Raw genomic sequence first — 13,748 nt, forward strand, 5'->3', positions numbered from 1 at the left:
GCTAGGTGGTTTAACTTAACCTACAATAGAGGCAAGCTCATTTGCACACCTTCTGCCCTTCTTCCCAGCTGATCCACAGATCTCCCCTGGTGAGAAAACAAGCAACAGCATGTCTGGCCAGGTGGTGGATCCAGCCCTCCTGCCTCAACTGAGTCATGATGGCATCGATGAAGGGGAAACCAGTCCGAGCCTTAAAGGGAATACACAACATCCAGGATGACAGGAAATCCAGGAAATTAGCAATGCTACTGAATTATCATGACAATCATTCTTCCAAGTGCATACTTTCCAATCACTTCCATTTAAAATTATTTCAAAAGGACTCAGTACCTCTCTCCACGCAGCCAGATAATCGGGATTTGTGTCCCAATCCACCTGGGTACACACAGGGTTCCCTTCCATCTTGTCAAAGTTAGGGATACCCACACTAGCGGTGTAGAAGAACTCTCTCCACAGTAGCTGGCCATGGAGGGAAACTGGAGGATCAGAGTGCTTCTTCTGCAAATGTCACACATACACAGCAATCAGACCAAGTCAAGCTTTAACAGAATTTTAAAGTTGGGACCACACAACAAGATGTAACAAACTCCCTGCCCTTTTTATATAGCTTAAATCAACATTTTGGTGATTTTTGTTTCTGTTGAAATGTATTACACATTGAGGGAAGTTAAGTTATAATACCATTATAGACCATCAGTAGTGCAGCCTTATTCTTAGCGTAGCACATTACCTACAAAAGCGGTACTGCAATGGTGACACTCACCCCCTGATAGACATCGGTAAGCCTCCACCAGAAGGTGCGTGCAGACAGGCAGCCAAAAGTGACGTATGGACTGAGGACAGTGGTGCTGGGGCTCAAAGAGTTCGGAGAAGTCTGCGGCTTCTCAAAGCCACACACCCATCCCTGAAGTAAAAAAAAAACAGACGAAGCAACGTAAATAAGAGGAAGCATAGGTCAAAGACGGGACATGTAAATTTTCTGTGCCAGGGTTTTTATTTTTTTGTTAAATATATATTTGTATTATATATTTATTAAAATATTATCAAATTAATCTATTTTACTCTTATGTTGATAAAGTAGTATATTAACAGTGAACCAGTATACATTATTTTAGAGTTCCAAAGTGTAGAAAGTGTTTTCAACAACATATAAAAGCCTTTTAATTATATAGCTTCAAGAAAATGTTGAAACGCTGGATACACCTTTGTCCCAAAATCTCATCAGATGTTATTCAGTAGCAAAGAAAGGTACATTTTTTAAACAAAAACATCTAAATGATGAAAGCACACATACGTTTATGAATGTAAAATATAAAAAACTGTGGATCAGTCACATGTACTTTGCCTCCAACAGCCTGTCTTTGATTTGCAAAGTGTCAACTATATTTAACACCACTACTTTAGTAATAAAAGTATTCTTTATTGTCAGTTTGGATGCTAGTTTAAAAAAAGTTCTCCATTCAATTTGATTTTCTTAGAAGACGTCTAAATTAATGTTATTTCCATGTGTCTCAGAAGTGAGTTTCAGTGGTGTAGAGAGAAATAATGGGTGTGTGAAAGTGAAATACCGTTCTTTGCATATGTTCATCTAGTCTCCTCAGAGCCTCCTGTTCTCCTCCTGGGAACTGCTCCTGTCCAAGAGCTGCCGTGTCCTGGCCGAGCTCCTCCAGCGTAGGGATTCCATATTTCTTCATTTCTTCATCGTTTTCTGAACAAGGCGTCTTCACGTCTTTGACAGGAAATATGTATATGTATGTATATCTAGATATATTTCAATGAACCACTGCTTACAAGTTTTACACTTGTATGTTAGCTTTTTATAAACGTTTAAACCAATGTTTAAGCCAATTGGTTTTAGTTTTTAATTTCCATAAAGACATTATGATAACTGGCACGATCTAGTGTTGTTCGTAGTACCTTTTGTATCTTCCATGATTGGAGCTGGGATGGGTCTCTTAGGGGGACCAAGAGTCTTCACTATTGCCCGCATTCGGTTATATGTAAGGGGAGCCTTCCCATTGTTTTCCTCAATTATCCTATGAAGACATGACAGACAATAACAAAATCACCATCCAAACAGTATGATGCAGCAGTCTTAAACAACCCTGAAATAAAACAGTCAGAAGTAGCAATTGGATTGGATTTAAGTGAAGGAAGAAAACAATTTGCAAACATGTACATGTTAAGCATGAGTAATACCTGTCTACATCATAAAGAGTGTGTGAGATCTTGTAGATGACTTCGACTCCATGTTCTTTGGCCAGTGTGGTCACTTTTTTATCCCGGCTCAGGCTGTAGGGCTCTGTGTCATACTCATAGGTCAACTTTGTTACTTTCCACTTGTCAAACAGCTTGGGGAACACTTCCTCGGGCTTCCCTCTCACAACAAACAGCCTGAAGGAGTCAAACACACCACAATATGACAATACGCATTTGTGTTTTTCCAACTTTATTGATATTCAATATTCCTGAATGTTATCCTTATGATTCTACCTGGAATTGAGTTTCCTGAGGCTGCAGTCCAGATCTATGAGGGCTCCGACGAGGAACCTCCAGCGGTTGATACCCACACAGGTGTTGTTATGGAGGTAAGGGTCCAGAATGAACACAGGGTACAGTTCCTTACAGTCCCTCAAAGCAGCCATCAGTGCTGGGTTGTCGTGCAATCGGAGTCCCTTGCGGAACCAGTGAATACATGTATGAGCCATGCCTTGTGAACCTGTGGACACATCAATTGCAGACATTTATCTAGACTAGGGCTGGGCGATATGGAGAAAATCAGATATCACAATGTTCTTGACCAAATACCTCAATATCGATATTGCGGCGATATTCTAGGGTTGACAATTGGTGCTTTAACAAATTATCCTCATACTAAGATTTTAGATAAATAATCATCAGTAATGTGGACATAATGTTTAAGTGGGGAAAAAGGCAAATAATAGAACAGCTAGAACAGTCTGGTAAGTTCAGAAAAGTACATCACTTTACTGTAATGCAGCCTTTAAAACCAGGAAAAGACAACACTTATGTCTTATCACGATATCCAAAATCTAAGACGATACAGTCTCATATCACGATATCGATATAATATCGATATATTGCCCAGCCCTACTCTAGACTTTTCTTTATTCCACTATGAGCCATAAAGGAGGTATAAAATTACACAGGCATTATGTGCAAAAGTTGAACTGGGTCGAAGATAGTACATTCAGTGAAGTCTAACACAAAGTGCATTATAACCTGCACGTTCAAACAAACAAACAAACAATATGAGCTTAAGTCCTTTAAGTTTTACAGAATTGCTTGAAATAGATACATTTGGAAGTTCTGGGCATCGACTCAAATTCATGCACCTAATTCTTAGACCCCCAAGACGACACAGTTCCAAAAACAATGCATTTGTCAACAACAACATCAGTTACATGCACAAGTTAAGCACAAATGATACACAGCTGTGTAGCGAAGCGTTACCTTAATAGTGCCTTAAAACCATAAACAGTTACAATAGCACTTGGTCGATGATGTTTGGTAACCAGTGGCACGTTGACTTGTGTTACAAAACGGGAAGCTGAATCACAACGTCACTAGCAAAATCAGCCAACCAGAGAAGAGCTAGTGAAGCACGTGTAGCCCCAGCAGTTTATCATTTTATACACCAGATGTCACTATTGTGCAATCAATACTAGCTGTGCTGCAAGTTACTTCAGTTAAAAATTATCAAAAGAAAAAAAGAAATGGTGGTCGTGGGCAGATTCTTGAATGGAAATGTGCAGGCTCTGTGTCCTCCACGTTGACTATCCATGAGAGAGGAGCAACAAGCAGTAAGCTACAAGGAAAATAATACTCGCCACAACCCACTGAGGTCTTGTGCTATTCAACATATGGCGTTGTTGCAGTCTGAAACCTATCAGCCCATCGTAGCTCGCCGTGATCGTATAGTGGTTAGTACTCTGCGTTGTGGCCGCAGCAACCCCGGTTCGAATCCGGGTCACGGCATTGCGGATCAATGTCACGGCAGATGGGCTGTATTTTGATAAGATTATTACAGTGTGTTGCTATCACTGATAAATGTGCTTATTAACCCCTAACATTCACCAGCTCATCGTAGCTCGCCGTGATCGTATAGTGGTTAGTACTCTGCGTTGTGGCCGCAGCAACCCCGGTTCGAATCCGGGTCACGGCATTGCGGGTCAATGTCACGGCAGATGAGCTGTATTTTGGGTACATTATTGCTTTGTGTTGCTATCACTGACAACGTTTACATGCAGCCAATAACCCATTCAAAACCGGAATATCAGGCCATGTTAACACCGGCAAAAACCCGAATATGCAGTATACCGGAAGTAAACAAGAAGTAGAGGTAAACATGGCGAGACGCAGCACAGCCCTACACTTTTGGAGCGAGGAGGAAACCAATTTATTTAGTGTGGTGAAAACCAGGAATATAATGTCTTTTGTTGACGGCAGAAAGTACCGAGATAGTGAGATTTATAAGAAGGTGACCGAAAAGTTATTGCGTCTTAAGGTTGTCCGTACATCCAGACGCTGACCGTGCGTCGCCGTTTACATCGGGATATTGCCAATTGATTACAAATCCCATGTATACAGGAGTAACTCTCTCTGCTCACGCATGTAAACGGGTTATTCCGAATGTTTCAGAAACCCGAATAGTGACCTTAACCCGACCATAACCCAAAAAAATGACAGCTTGTAAACGTAGTCATTGATGGATCCGCTTATTAACCCTTAACATCCGCCAGCCCCTCGTAGCTCGCCGTGATCGTATAGTGGTTAGTACTCTGCGTTGTGGCCGCAGCAACCCCGGTTCGAATCCGGGTCACGGCATTGCGGATCAATGTCACGGCAGATGGGCTGTATTTTGATAAGATTATTACTTTGTGTTGCTATCACTGATGGATCCGCTCATTAACCCTAAACTTTCGTCAGCTCGTCGTAGCTCGCCGTGATCGTATAGTGGTTAGTACTCTGCGTTGTGGCCGCAGCAACCCCGGTTCGAATCCGGGTCACGGCATTGCGGGTCAATGTCACGGCAGATGGGCTGTATTTTGATAGGATTATTGCAGTGTGCTGCTATTATTGATAAATTCGCTTATTAACCCTAACATCCGTCTTTTTCCTACATGGGACGATTTTGAACATGAAAGACGTGGTCTTAGTGGTGGTTGCTGTAGCCCAGTAGGCCTACAAATTCGATGTGCTTGAGTACCTGAGTATTTCCATTTTATGCAGGTTTAGGCATACTTGCCTACACCACAGGCAAATATGTACTCTTAAGTTACTTGTCAGATTTCATTTTTTCACACCCCTCCAAACTATCTCCAAATGTGTTGATTTTGAACGTTCGTTATAGTCTGTCATCTGAAGGATTAGGATGGGTTTATGGGTTGAGCAAATTCTCAACAACAAAAAAAAGACAGAAAAATAAAAAAAAGTTGTAATCGGGGGTTGTTTATGGATGTAAACTACTTAACAGCATATACAATTATTAAAAATGAGGACAACCTTAAACATCTACAGCAGTAAAATGCAACAATGGACCTGCAAATATTAATCCGAAAACGTCATAGTAAAACCCTGAAAGGACATAAGCCTACTGCAAAATGAGTTTTACTTTTGATACTTTGAGTAGCACCTACTTTTACTGGAATAATATATAAAAATAAGGTTTTTAATGAAGTACTTTTACTTGTAGTGGAGTATTTGCCCGGTGTTGTAGGCCTAGCCTATTTAGGCTACTATTATTTAGGCTAAGTAGGCCTAAAGGATCTACAGTAAATACTTCTACATTACTTAGCCTTCCTTAACGTTGGTTTTTCCCCCCACTTTATTGTACTAACCGTAATACACCACCAGATGGAAACCCAATCAAGGAAACCGGAAAACAATAGCTACTTAACAGGTTGGCTCAAACTCATTCAACAGACCCGTCTGTGCAGTAGTAGGCCTATTAGAATAGTAAAAGTAGCCTTTTCCTGACAGAAACTGCTCTCAGGAAAAGCTGATAACCGTCAAGATAGGTTAAAGCATAGGCGAGTGGGCATTTGTTTGCATGGAACTGTAACCTTTGAGCAAGGCATTTAACCTCGCCCCCCCCTTTTTTTTAAAAGAGCTCAATCAATGCCTTCTGCTGTTAGGTCTCCGGTTAAAATTCGTGAATGTAGCCTAAGTAGAATGCTAACTTTTATAACATAGACCTAATTTAGTTTACATTTTTTACATTCCACAATTTTGCAAGCCCAAATTGGCACTTCTATCAAACTGACACTGTTTACATGAGGCATCTACTACATGACAAGGACAGGTAATCAACCTGTGGTGAAAACTATGTTAAAGTGTGTTGCTGCCTTCACGTCCTGTCGGAAATATCCCGATGAAACAAAAACCGCAAGCAAACAAAGTGGTAGGCTAAATGGGGTAATATGGCTCGTGCTTGGCTACTGAGATGTGCGTTTGTCAATGGACGCATACGAATGTTCAGGTGACACATTTAATGGTTATAGTTATTCATATGACATTATAGACTAGGCTATTTCCTTTTGATGTGTATGCCTAGCCTAGGCTAGGCTAAGCAGGCGTATGCAATGTGTTCTAATTGTAGGCTACATGTGTCTAAAAAGCCTCGGTGCCTCGTGATAAAATGTTGAATGTCAATATGCTATCAGTTCGCTCATCAACTTCTGCAGCAGCATAAAAGCTGAGTTATTATCACAGACTGTATAAAACTGCGTTAGTCTTTATACACATGTGGCTGTAGTCACGACGAACCTCAGACTATCGGAATTTCGGCACCAGTCGTTAACTCTGTGAAGGCAGCATCTCAGTCATTGCTACCGTTGGCTGACAAACTCGCCACTCACCGGCCTCAGCCCGCCCAGAAGCATTCAGAGCGGCATGGCAACGGCGACGAGACAGGGGGAGAAGGTGTGGTGAGGGGTGACAGTCTAACCGGACCAGAGAGAGTGCAGCAGCAGTAGCACTATTTCCACTCTTGGCTGACTCAAGAAACGCACCGTGTGGGACCTCGGCCAGTCAGCACTCACACACACACACACACACACACACACACACACACACACACACACACACAGATAAAACGATGCACCACCGCCACCGCTCCGCACAGTCGCTGCCGCTGACCAGGTGTTGGACTAAACAACAGGGACGTCATTAACGTGACATAAGATAGGCTACAACTTGTATGTATGTGCTGTGCGCCCTTCTCCCTGGTCCCGTACACAGACGACCGTGAAGATGCTGAGTCGACTGATGAGCAGCAGCATCAGGAGTCTGGACAGGGAATGCAATTGCACTGTGAGGCTGCTGGACGACTCGGAGTACACCTGCACGATTCAGGTCAGTGGGGGGGCCAACATTTCCTGTCTCTCAAATCACCTTGTTTAAGGGGACGTGCTATTGACACGTAACGGGGCAGCTGGTCAGGTAAAATGACTTTCCCACAACACATCTCTCTCTTTCTCATTCTGCTGCAAAGGATGTGTCATCCTACCTTAACTCCATGCAGTGTCACAAAAATATATTTGAATGTTGCTATATGTGTTAATGGCCAGACGTCTGTCATCAATGGACTGCAGATGCTTTCGTCAGAGACCCTACCTGTGTAATCATGATGTGCATTACGTAGCAGAATCAAGGATTATTAATTAGCACTATTTCGACTTTCCAACAGAAGACTAAATAAAATCTCTTTTTAAGCGTTTTGTCATTACAGCATACTTCTCGCATGCATGGATTTGAATGCATTATGAAACAAAGCTGCATAATCTGATTTTGAATGATTTCAGTGAAGGGCTCAGAGAGGATTTCTGGATCCTCTGGCTGCGTGAGACAGGCGGAGACATTATAGGTTTTTGTTCTATAACCAGGGGATGTTTGGTGTTGTTTGGATTCTAATTAGTCTAAATAGAGGGTGGGCATCTTACTTTGTCTCAAAGTAGGCTCAGTGCCATACCCCTATTTGTCAATTTGCCCTTCAGACTGACCCTGGGTTTTGACCATGGGTTATCACTTCGCTATGCTTTTTGGACCCCAGGAAGAATATCGGCTGTTTTGATGTACTGTAATGGGATTCATTATCTGAAAACCTCTTATCCCTTTGGTGTTTGTGTTTTATAAAGACTCAACCTACCTGCAGCAAAACCCAACCAATTTAAACTTTCTTAGGACTTTAAAGGGTTAAAGCATGGGTGATAAATATAAGGGGCGGCAAAGGCGTTTCCTCTGCCCAATCTATTTAAGTTTCTTATCAACAATTTCGGTAGAATCTCTTCTGTTACTTAAACCAGCTGAAATAGTGCTATAGGAGGAAACACAATAACCAGTTTGGTTCCTACTACATGATGCAGTAAAGCTGCATGTGGGAAATGTTTAGCTCTAAATCAAAGTAGCTTTTAAAGTAGTTTGAGTGCGTGCCTTTGCTCTAATGCTGAGAGCTCCACTGAGTTTTTACTACCCTGAATCTCACTTTGTGGTTATTTGTTTCAGCTATGACGGTTATCCATCGAGTCCATCATTATTTTTTTATGTGTTTTTGATACAGTGGCAGAGAGATTGATTCTATTTTATAATGACTTCTGAGGCTGTAGTCTGTAGCACTGTTGTACAGGAAGAACTAAGGTAGAAGTTCTGGTTACTTGGTGTAGATTAGTGTATTTTGTTCCTTTTGGCAGGTTTATTGATAGGTTGCCCATGTAATCTGGTTATATTGATTCATTCTGCACACTGTATTAGACAATCAGGCAGGCAGTCAGTCAGTCAGTCCCTTACGCAGTAAGTCCCTTGCAGACTTGTTTCGAAGCATTTCTCTTTATTTCTTGTACTTCTTGAGTTGTCTCCAAAATCAATGGTATTGACATGAATGAAGGTGATACATGACTGGGGTCAGTAAACACAATGTGTGTTTATAAGCAAGAGAGCGGAGGAGTAAGAGCAAGTGACTAATGTCTATTACTTCCTTTGTAAATCAAGTGTGCGTGTGCATCCCTGCAATGGCTTTAGTGCAGCTACATCATTGAGATGTCTGTGGCCGTTTGAGTTACTGGAGCTGCGTTTGAAGCTTCTTACTCAAAGGGATTCCATTGCTGCTGAATCAGAGATGACAGCGCACAAAGACCATCACTACCTGTTCACTTCTCGGATCTGACGGCAAAACAAGCCTTTCAACATCCAACAATGTGAAGCGGCACTGCTCGGGGGACAAATGAAATGTGGATTTTACAACAAGTCCTCGTTTTGTGTTTCATGATTGTGTTAAATGAGATTTCATACATGTAGTCATGTTTTTAATTTAATGTGTGTGGGACTAACTATGCAGTCAAATGGTCGTGGTAGTGAGTTTTAGTCCCTGAAGTTAACTTTCTATCAATTCCATTTTGACAAATGGAAATGCTTTGTCGTTGATGCAACTTTACAACTTAACTTTTAGTTGTAATGTTTTATAAGCAAAACACTAAGTATATTTCTGCCTTCTGACTGCAGGGGAAGGCAGTTTGTGTAGTGTTTTTTCTGATGCGTTGTGTTTACCAAAGTACAGCCCGCACTTGTTCCCCATTGACTTTTGAGCAGCTCCTTCACCCATGATTCAAAGTGTTTGGCTGTCAAGATATGCTGATCCCACCCTTTTTACAACTGAAAACGCACAGCAGGGACCGAATTCTTAATTTACAGTGGAGCTTCTATTGAGAGGGATTAGCTCTTTATTGGCATATTTCATTATTTCCACCATGGGAAATAATGAAATACAGTATGCCATTATTTCACACTATGGGGCTTTTGACGAAGCACAACTGGTCTAAATGAAAACATAAATAGGATCATCGGCTTAATCAATTGGCTATTGTTTACAGCAGTGTCACCATTTATTTGCTCGCATTAGAATATGTGAACATGACATTTGGGGAGTTATATAATTATGTTTTACACAAAGCGTCTGCAAAGCTAAATAAGCACTGGTGAACATGTCATTTTTCATCTGCATAAAGGACATCACAGTGACCTTACTGGAGCATGACAACATTGTGGGCTCACTGAAAATGGGAGCCAAAGCCTGCTGTCCTTGTCCTGCACACCTTGGAGATGTGGCCCAGAATAAAGTCCCCTCCTGGGGCTCAACAATGGTCACACTCTCCATTTAGCTCAATTAGCCTACAAACTGCTGCTGTTATACTGAAATCTCATCATAGTGCAAGATGGTTGATATGACCTTCAGAAATGGAAAATAAAAAGTACTGTAGGGGCAGCGCGGAGTGGAATATGAAGCCAGCCAGGCAAAGATAAGGAGAACAAATCCTGTTTTTTAAAATGGACACTGGGGCCCAGACCACCCGCTTTGCCTGTCAGTTTGCAGTTGCCTGCCAGCCTCATCAGATTTACCTCACCTATACTGTGTGCCTGCTCCCCCTCTCCTACTGATGACATTGTTGCTGATTACATCATGACCCTGGAAGCATGGGAATACTCGTGTTTATTGATTTATCCTGCTCTTTTAACACCATTCATTCCTCCAGGATATTCACAGGCTTCTAACAGTCACAATACACTCTGTTAAAGCCTCAATCCAGGATTAATTGGTGGGTGGAAAAGGTGGAAGAAGAAGCATTTGGAAGCCCTAGACAGGCACAGGATCAGGAGTGGTAGTTTAGCCACATGATGTTGGTGGTGAACATCAGCAAAAAGGTATACCAGAAGCTATTTTTGAAGTCACAATTTTAGAGATACCAGCCACAGTGCAATGGAGGGTGCTGTCTCACTATACAGGGTCTGGCAATAATAGAGCTTTGACATGGGAAACACTGGCCACTTCCTCCAAGTAAAAGTGTGAATCTTCCTTCTAAATGTGGTTGGAGAAAGATTGACTGATTTCTGCCATAGCGCTTAACTGAGAAGTGTCTGCAGGGTCAGTATAGCTAGGTTTAGAGATTTGTACAGCCTTAGAGATTTTGCTATAGCATTCATACCAAGGTTTCTATCCCTTTATCTGGTGTAGGGCTGCACAATTAATCACAATTTTATGGAAATTGCAATATAGACTAGTGCAATATCCAAAACGCAGGGGGGCTCAATATTTGTTAAAGGCAAAATATATGTCAAAGCATTCTGAATAAAGTATTCTGGTCCTGCAGAGATGTCCTATAAATCCTGTCCTACAGACTGAAGAAAAACATCTTTATATGGTACAGATTACAGTATAATCATTTCATTTTTTCTCCAATATCCTCAATCCTATCGCAATATCATTTAAAATAATTGCAATTAGATATTTTCCTCATATCGTGCAGCCCTAATCTGGTGTATTTGGCCATTGTGGGCAATGTTGCAAATTAATCGTGACTGGATTTATATAATCGTGAATGGATTTCATCCAAAGTGTTGTACATTTTGCTTCTCATTCAACCATTCACAGACACACTCACACACTGATGGCGGTAGGCTACCATGCAAGGCACTGGCCTAACCAGAGGGAGCAGTATGGGGTTCTTGCTAAAGGACACTTTGACATGTGGACATAAGGAATCAGATATCGGCTCTACCTGCTGAGCCACGGCCGCCCGTTCATACACACCGATGGCGCAGCATCTGGGGGTAATTTGGGGTTCAGTCTCTTGCCCAAGACACTTCGACTTCAACTAGACTGCATGGCTTGAACCATTGAGCTTCCAATCGGTAAACGACCGGTCTACCACCTAAGCCACAAGTGTTGTCTGTGTAGCCTAAGCCTGATATAGCTTTTCTCAGAACTCCATTTACATTTAGCAACACTTTAAACAGACACAGCGTTGCACAGGGTGACATGTTCCTTAATTATGATGAACAAGGGCACCGTAGAGCCAATCCCATATAACCCTTCCTGCTGTCGAAACTATACAATATATATAGGAAGGGAAAGAGAGTGCAAGTGTCTCCATGAAGGATTAGTCATGGAGGAGAATGAGAGTTTTACAGAATTGTGTGATTATTAGCGTATAGTTCGGGGAGTTTACTGCATTTGTGTCCTAATGCTTTAAATTACTGTCCATCTTGTTATTGTTGTCCTGGAAATGATTTACAGTGTGTCTTTAGTTATGATTCAGCTAGAGATGGCCCGATACCATTTTTTGCTTCCCGATACCGATTCTGATACCTGAACTTGTGTATTGCCCGATACCGAGTACCGATCCGATACCAGTGTGTCATATATTTTATTATGTTTTAACAGCTGTATACTACTATCCCTGTATGGATGAGATATTATTTCTATCTTTGTGAAACATGAACAAACACAAACGATGAACGCCACAGAACTTTCTTTTATTGTCCAGTTTGACAGTCAGTTATAATGGAAAAAGAACATAAATAATCTACTTTAACGTAGATTTTCTTTAGGGCTTTATTACGTGGTATCGGATCGGTGCATAAACTCCAGTACTTCCCGATACCGATACCAGCGTTTTAGGCAGTATCGGAGCCGATACCGATACCGGTATCGGATACCGATACCGGTATCGGTATCTGAACATCTCTAGATTCAGCAATAGATCTTTTAACATATAGTCACTGTAATTAAAGAAATGCACAAATACAGGGATTATTTAGATCTATGTTTGAATTATTATGGCGTGTGGTTAAGCAGCTACGGTCTACCACTGTTAATCAGCAGCATCTCATTAGATAACACAGAAGAGCAGGATAATCACCCCTTTGCCCCACATTCCGTTTAGTTAAGTTTAATGAGTTAATTATAGCAACATGCATGCTATGTGATTTAAATACATCCATAGCATGGACTCTAAAATATAGATCACACACTTAATCTAACATTTTTAATTGAGTAAACATAATGTTGAATAAGGTTTACTATCGGGGTAAAAATTTGATGCAGATACTGTGGGCCATTTGCTCTAAATTAATATTCCTACCAAGAACCAAAAGATGTACTGTATATCAGAGATGGAAAGCAAGAAAATCATTGATCCAGAGAGACGTACCTCATCACTGTCAGAGTCCACCAATGAAATTAGGGCCGTTCTTTTAAAGCCAAATGCAGAATTTGGAAGATGCTCCTCTCGTTTTGCATTGTGAATGCATTATTGAAATAAGTTGCTCTTGTCTCCCAAGTGGTCTCTCTGCACTCATATTGTTTTCTTCTCAGTGTGCACTGCTAAAATTGGAATAGAGGTTGTAACATTTTGTTTTCATGCATGCAAGGGTCTGCTTATGTGAATATGTTGCCTTCACCTCCTAACTAAAATAGTAATGGCTTGCATCTTACGCCTAAATCATACAATAGAGAGCTGAAGTCACGCCCTTCTACTTCCGGCCAATGGGACCTATCTTTCAAAAAAATATGAACGAAAGTCAATGGTTAGATAATAATAATTTTTTGATCCCGTTTGAATTGAGCCATGGATTACAAATATGATGTTCGTCAATTTAAAAGATAATTTTTCAACCGAAGTAAGTCTCAGTTTATTGTACTGTTGAGGTATAAGACTGTGAAAATACGTAATTAGAAAGACTACACACTTCAAAGTCGCATGGATGACGTCTCGCTGACGCTACGATGTCTGTGTGTATTGTACTGGGGATGTAACGTTACTCAAATGAGCAGAGGATCTCACTTGTTCTTTTGCTTATCTGCTGAAAACACTTCACTGAATAAAACACATCAGGTAAGATAACGTTACATGTGTTGTGGAACAGAGCTAAGCTAGCTAGCTAGCTAGCGAGCA

General features: G+C 41.2%; 2 protein-coding genes and 4 non-coding genes across 6 annotated transcripts in view; 5 read left to right on the forward strand and 1 right to left on the reverse strand.

Annotated features, from left to right (window-relative positions):
• cry5 (cryptochrome circadian regulator 5) overlaps nt 1-3,612 on the reverse strand; it is a 5,702-nt gene extending 2,090 nt beyond the window's left edge. Inside the window, exons 1-8 of the mRNA XM_028568073.1 lie at nt 3,475-3,612; nt 2,494-2,719; nt 2,200-2,394; nt 1,918-2,036; nt 1,569-1,729; nt 764-904; nt 331-498; nt 50-190 (exon numbers count right to left, since the gene is read on the reverse strand). Of these exons, the coding sequence (XP_028423874.1) occupies nt 50-190; nt 331-498; nt 764-904; nt 1,569-1,729; nt 1,918-2,036; nt 2,200-2,394; nt 2,494-2,708 (1,140 nt within the window). The 5' untranslated portion in view covers nt 2,709-2,719; nt 3,475-3,612. The remainder of the gene's footprint in view (nt 1-49; nt 191-330; nt 499-763; nt 905-1,568; nt 1,730-1,917; nt 2,037-2,199; nt 2,395-2,493; nt 2,720-3,474) is intronic.
• Nucleotides 3,613-3,769: 157 nt separating this feature from the next.
• The window catches only part of LOC114560940 (FERM domain-containing protein 5), a 94,340-nt gene continuing 84,361 nt past the window's right edge, over nt 3,770-13,748 (forward strand). The window contains exons 1-2 of the mRNA XM_028586571.1: nt 3,770-3,824; nt 7,264-7,377. Coding sequence (XP_028442372.1) covers nt 3,804-3,824; nt 7,264-7,377 — 135 coding nt within the window. The 5' untranslated portion in view covers nt 3,770-3,803. The remainder of the gene's footprint in view (nt 3,825-7,263; nt 7,378-13,748) is intronic.
• On the forward strand, nt 3,928-3,999 carry trnah-gug (transfer RNA histidin (anticodon GUG)). Its single transcript has one exon. It is a non-coding gene; the product is annotated as a tRNA-His (tRNA).
• Nucleotides 4,115-4,186, forward strand: trnah-gug (transfer RNA histidin (anticodon GUG)). The gene has a single exon. It is a non-coding gene; the product is annotated as a tRNA-His (tRNA).
• Nucleotides 4,777-4,848, forward strand: trnah-gug (transfer RNA histidin (anticodon GUG)). The gene has a single exon. It is a non-coding gene; the product is annotated as a tRNA-His (tRNA).
• trnah-gug (transfer RNA histidin (anticodon GUG)) lies at nt 4,964-5,035 on the forward strand. Its single transcript has one exon. It is a non-coding gene; the product is annotated as a tRNA-His (tRNA).

Source organism: Perca flavescens, chromosome 1 (genome assembly GCF_004354835.1).
Source record: "Perca flavescens isolate YP-PL-M2 chromosome 1, PFLA_1.0, whole genome shotgun sequence".
Lineage (NCBI taxonomy): Eukaryota > Metazoa > Chordata > Actinopteri > Perciformes > Percidae > Perca > Perca flavescens.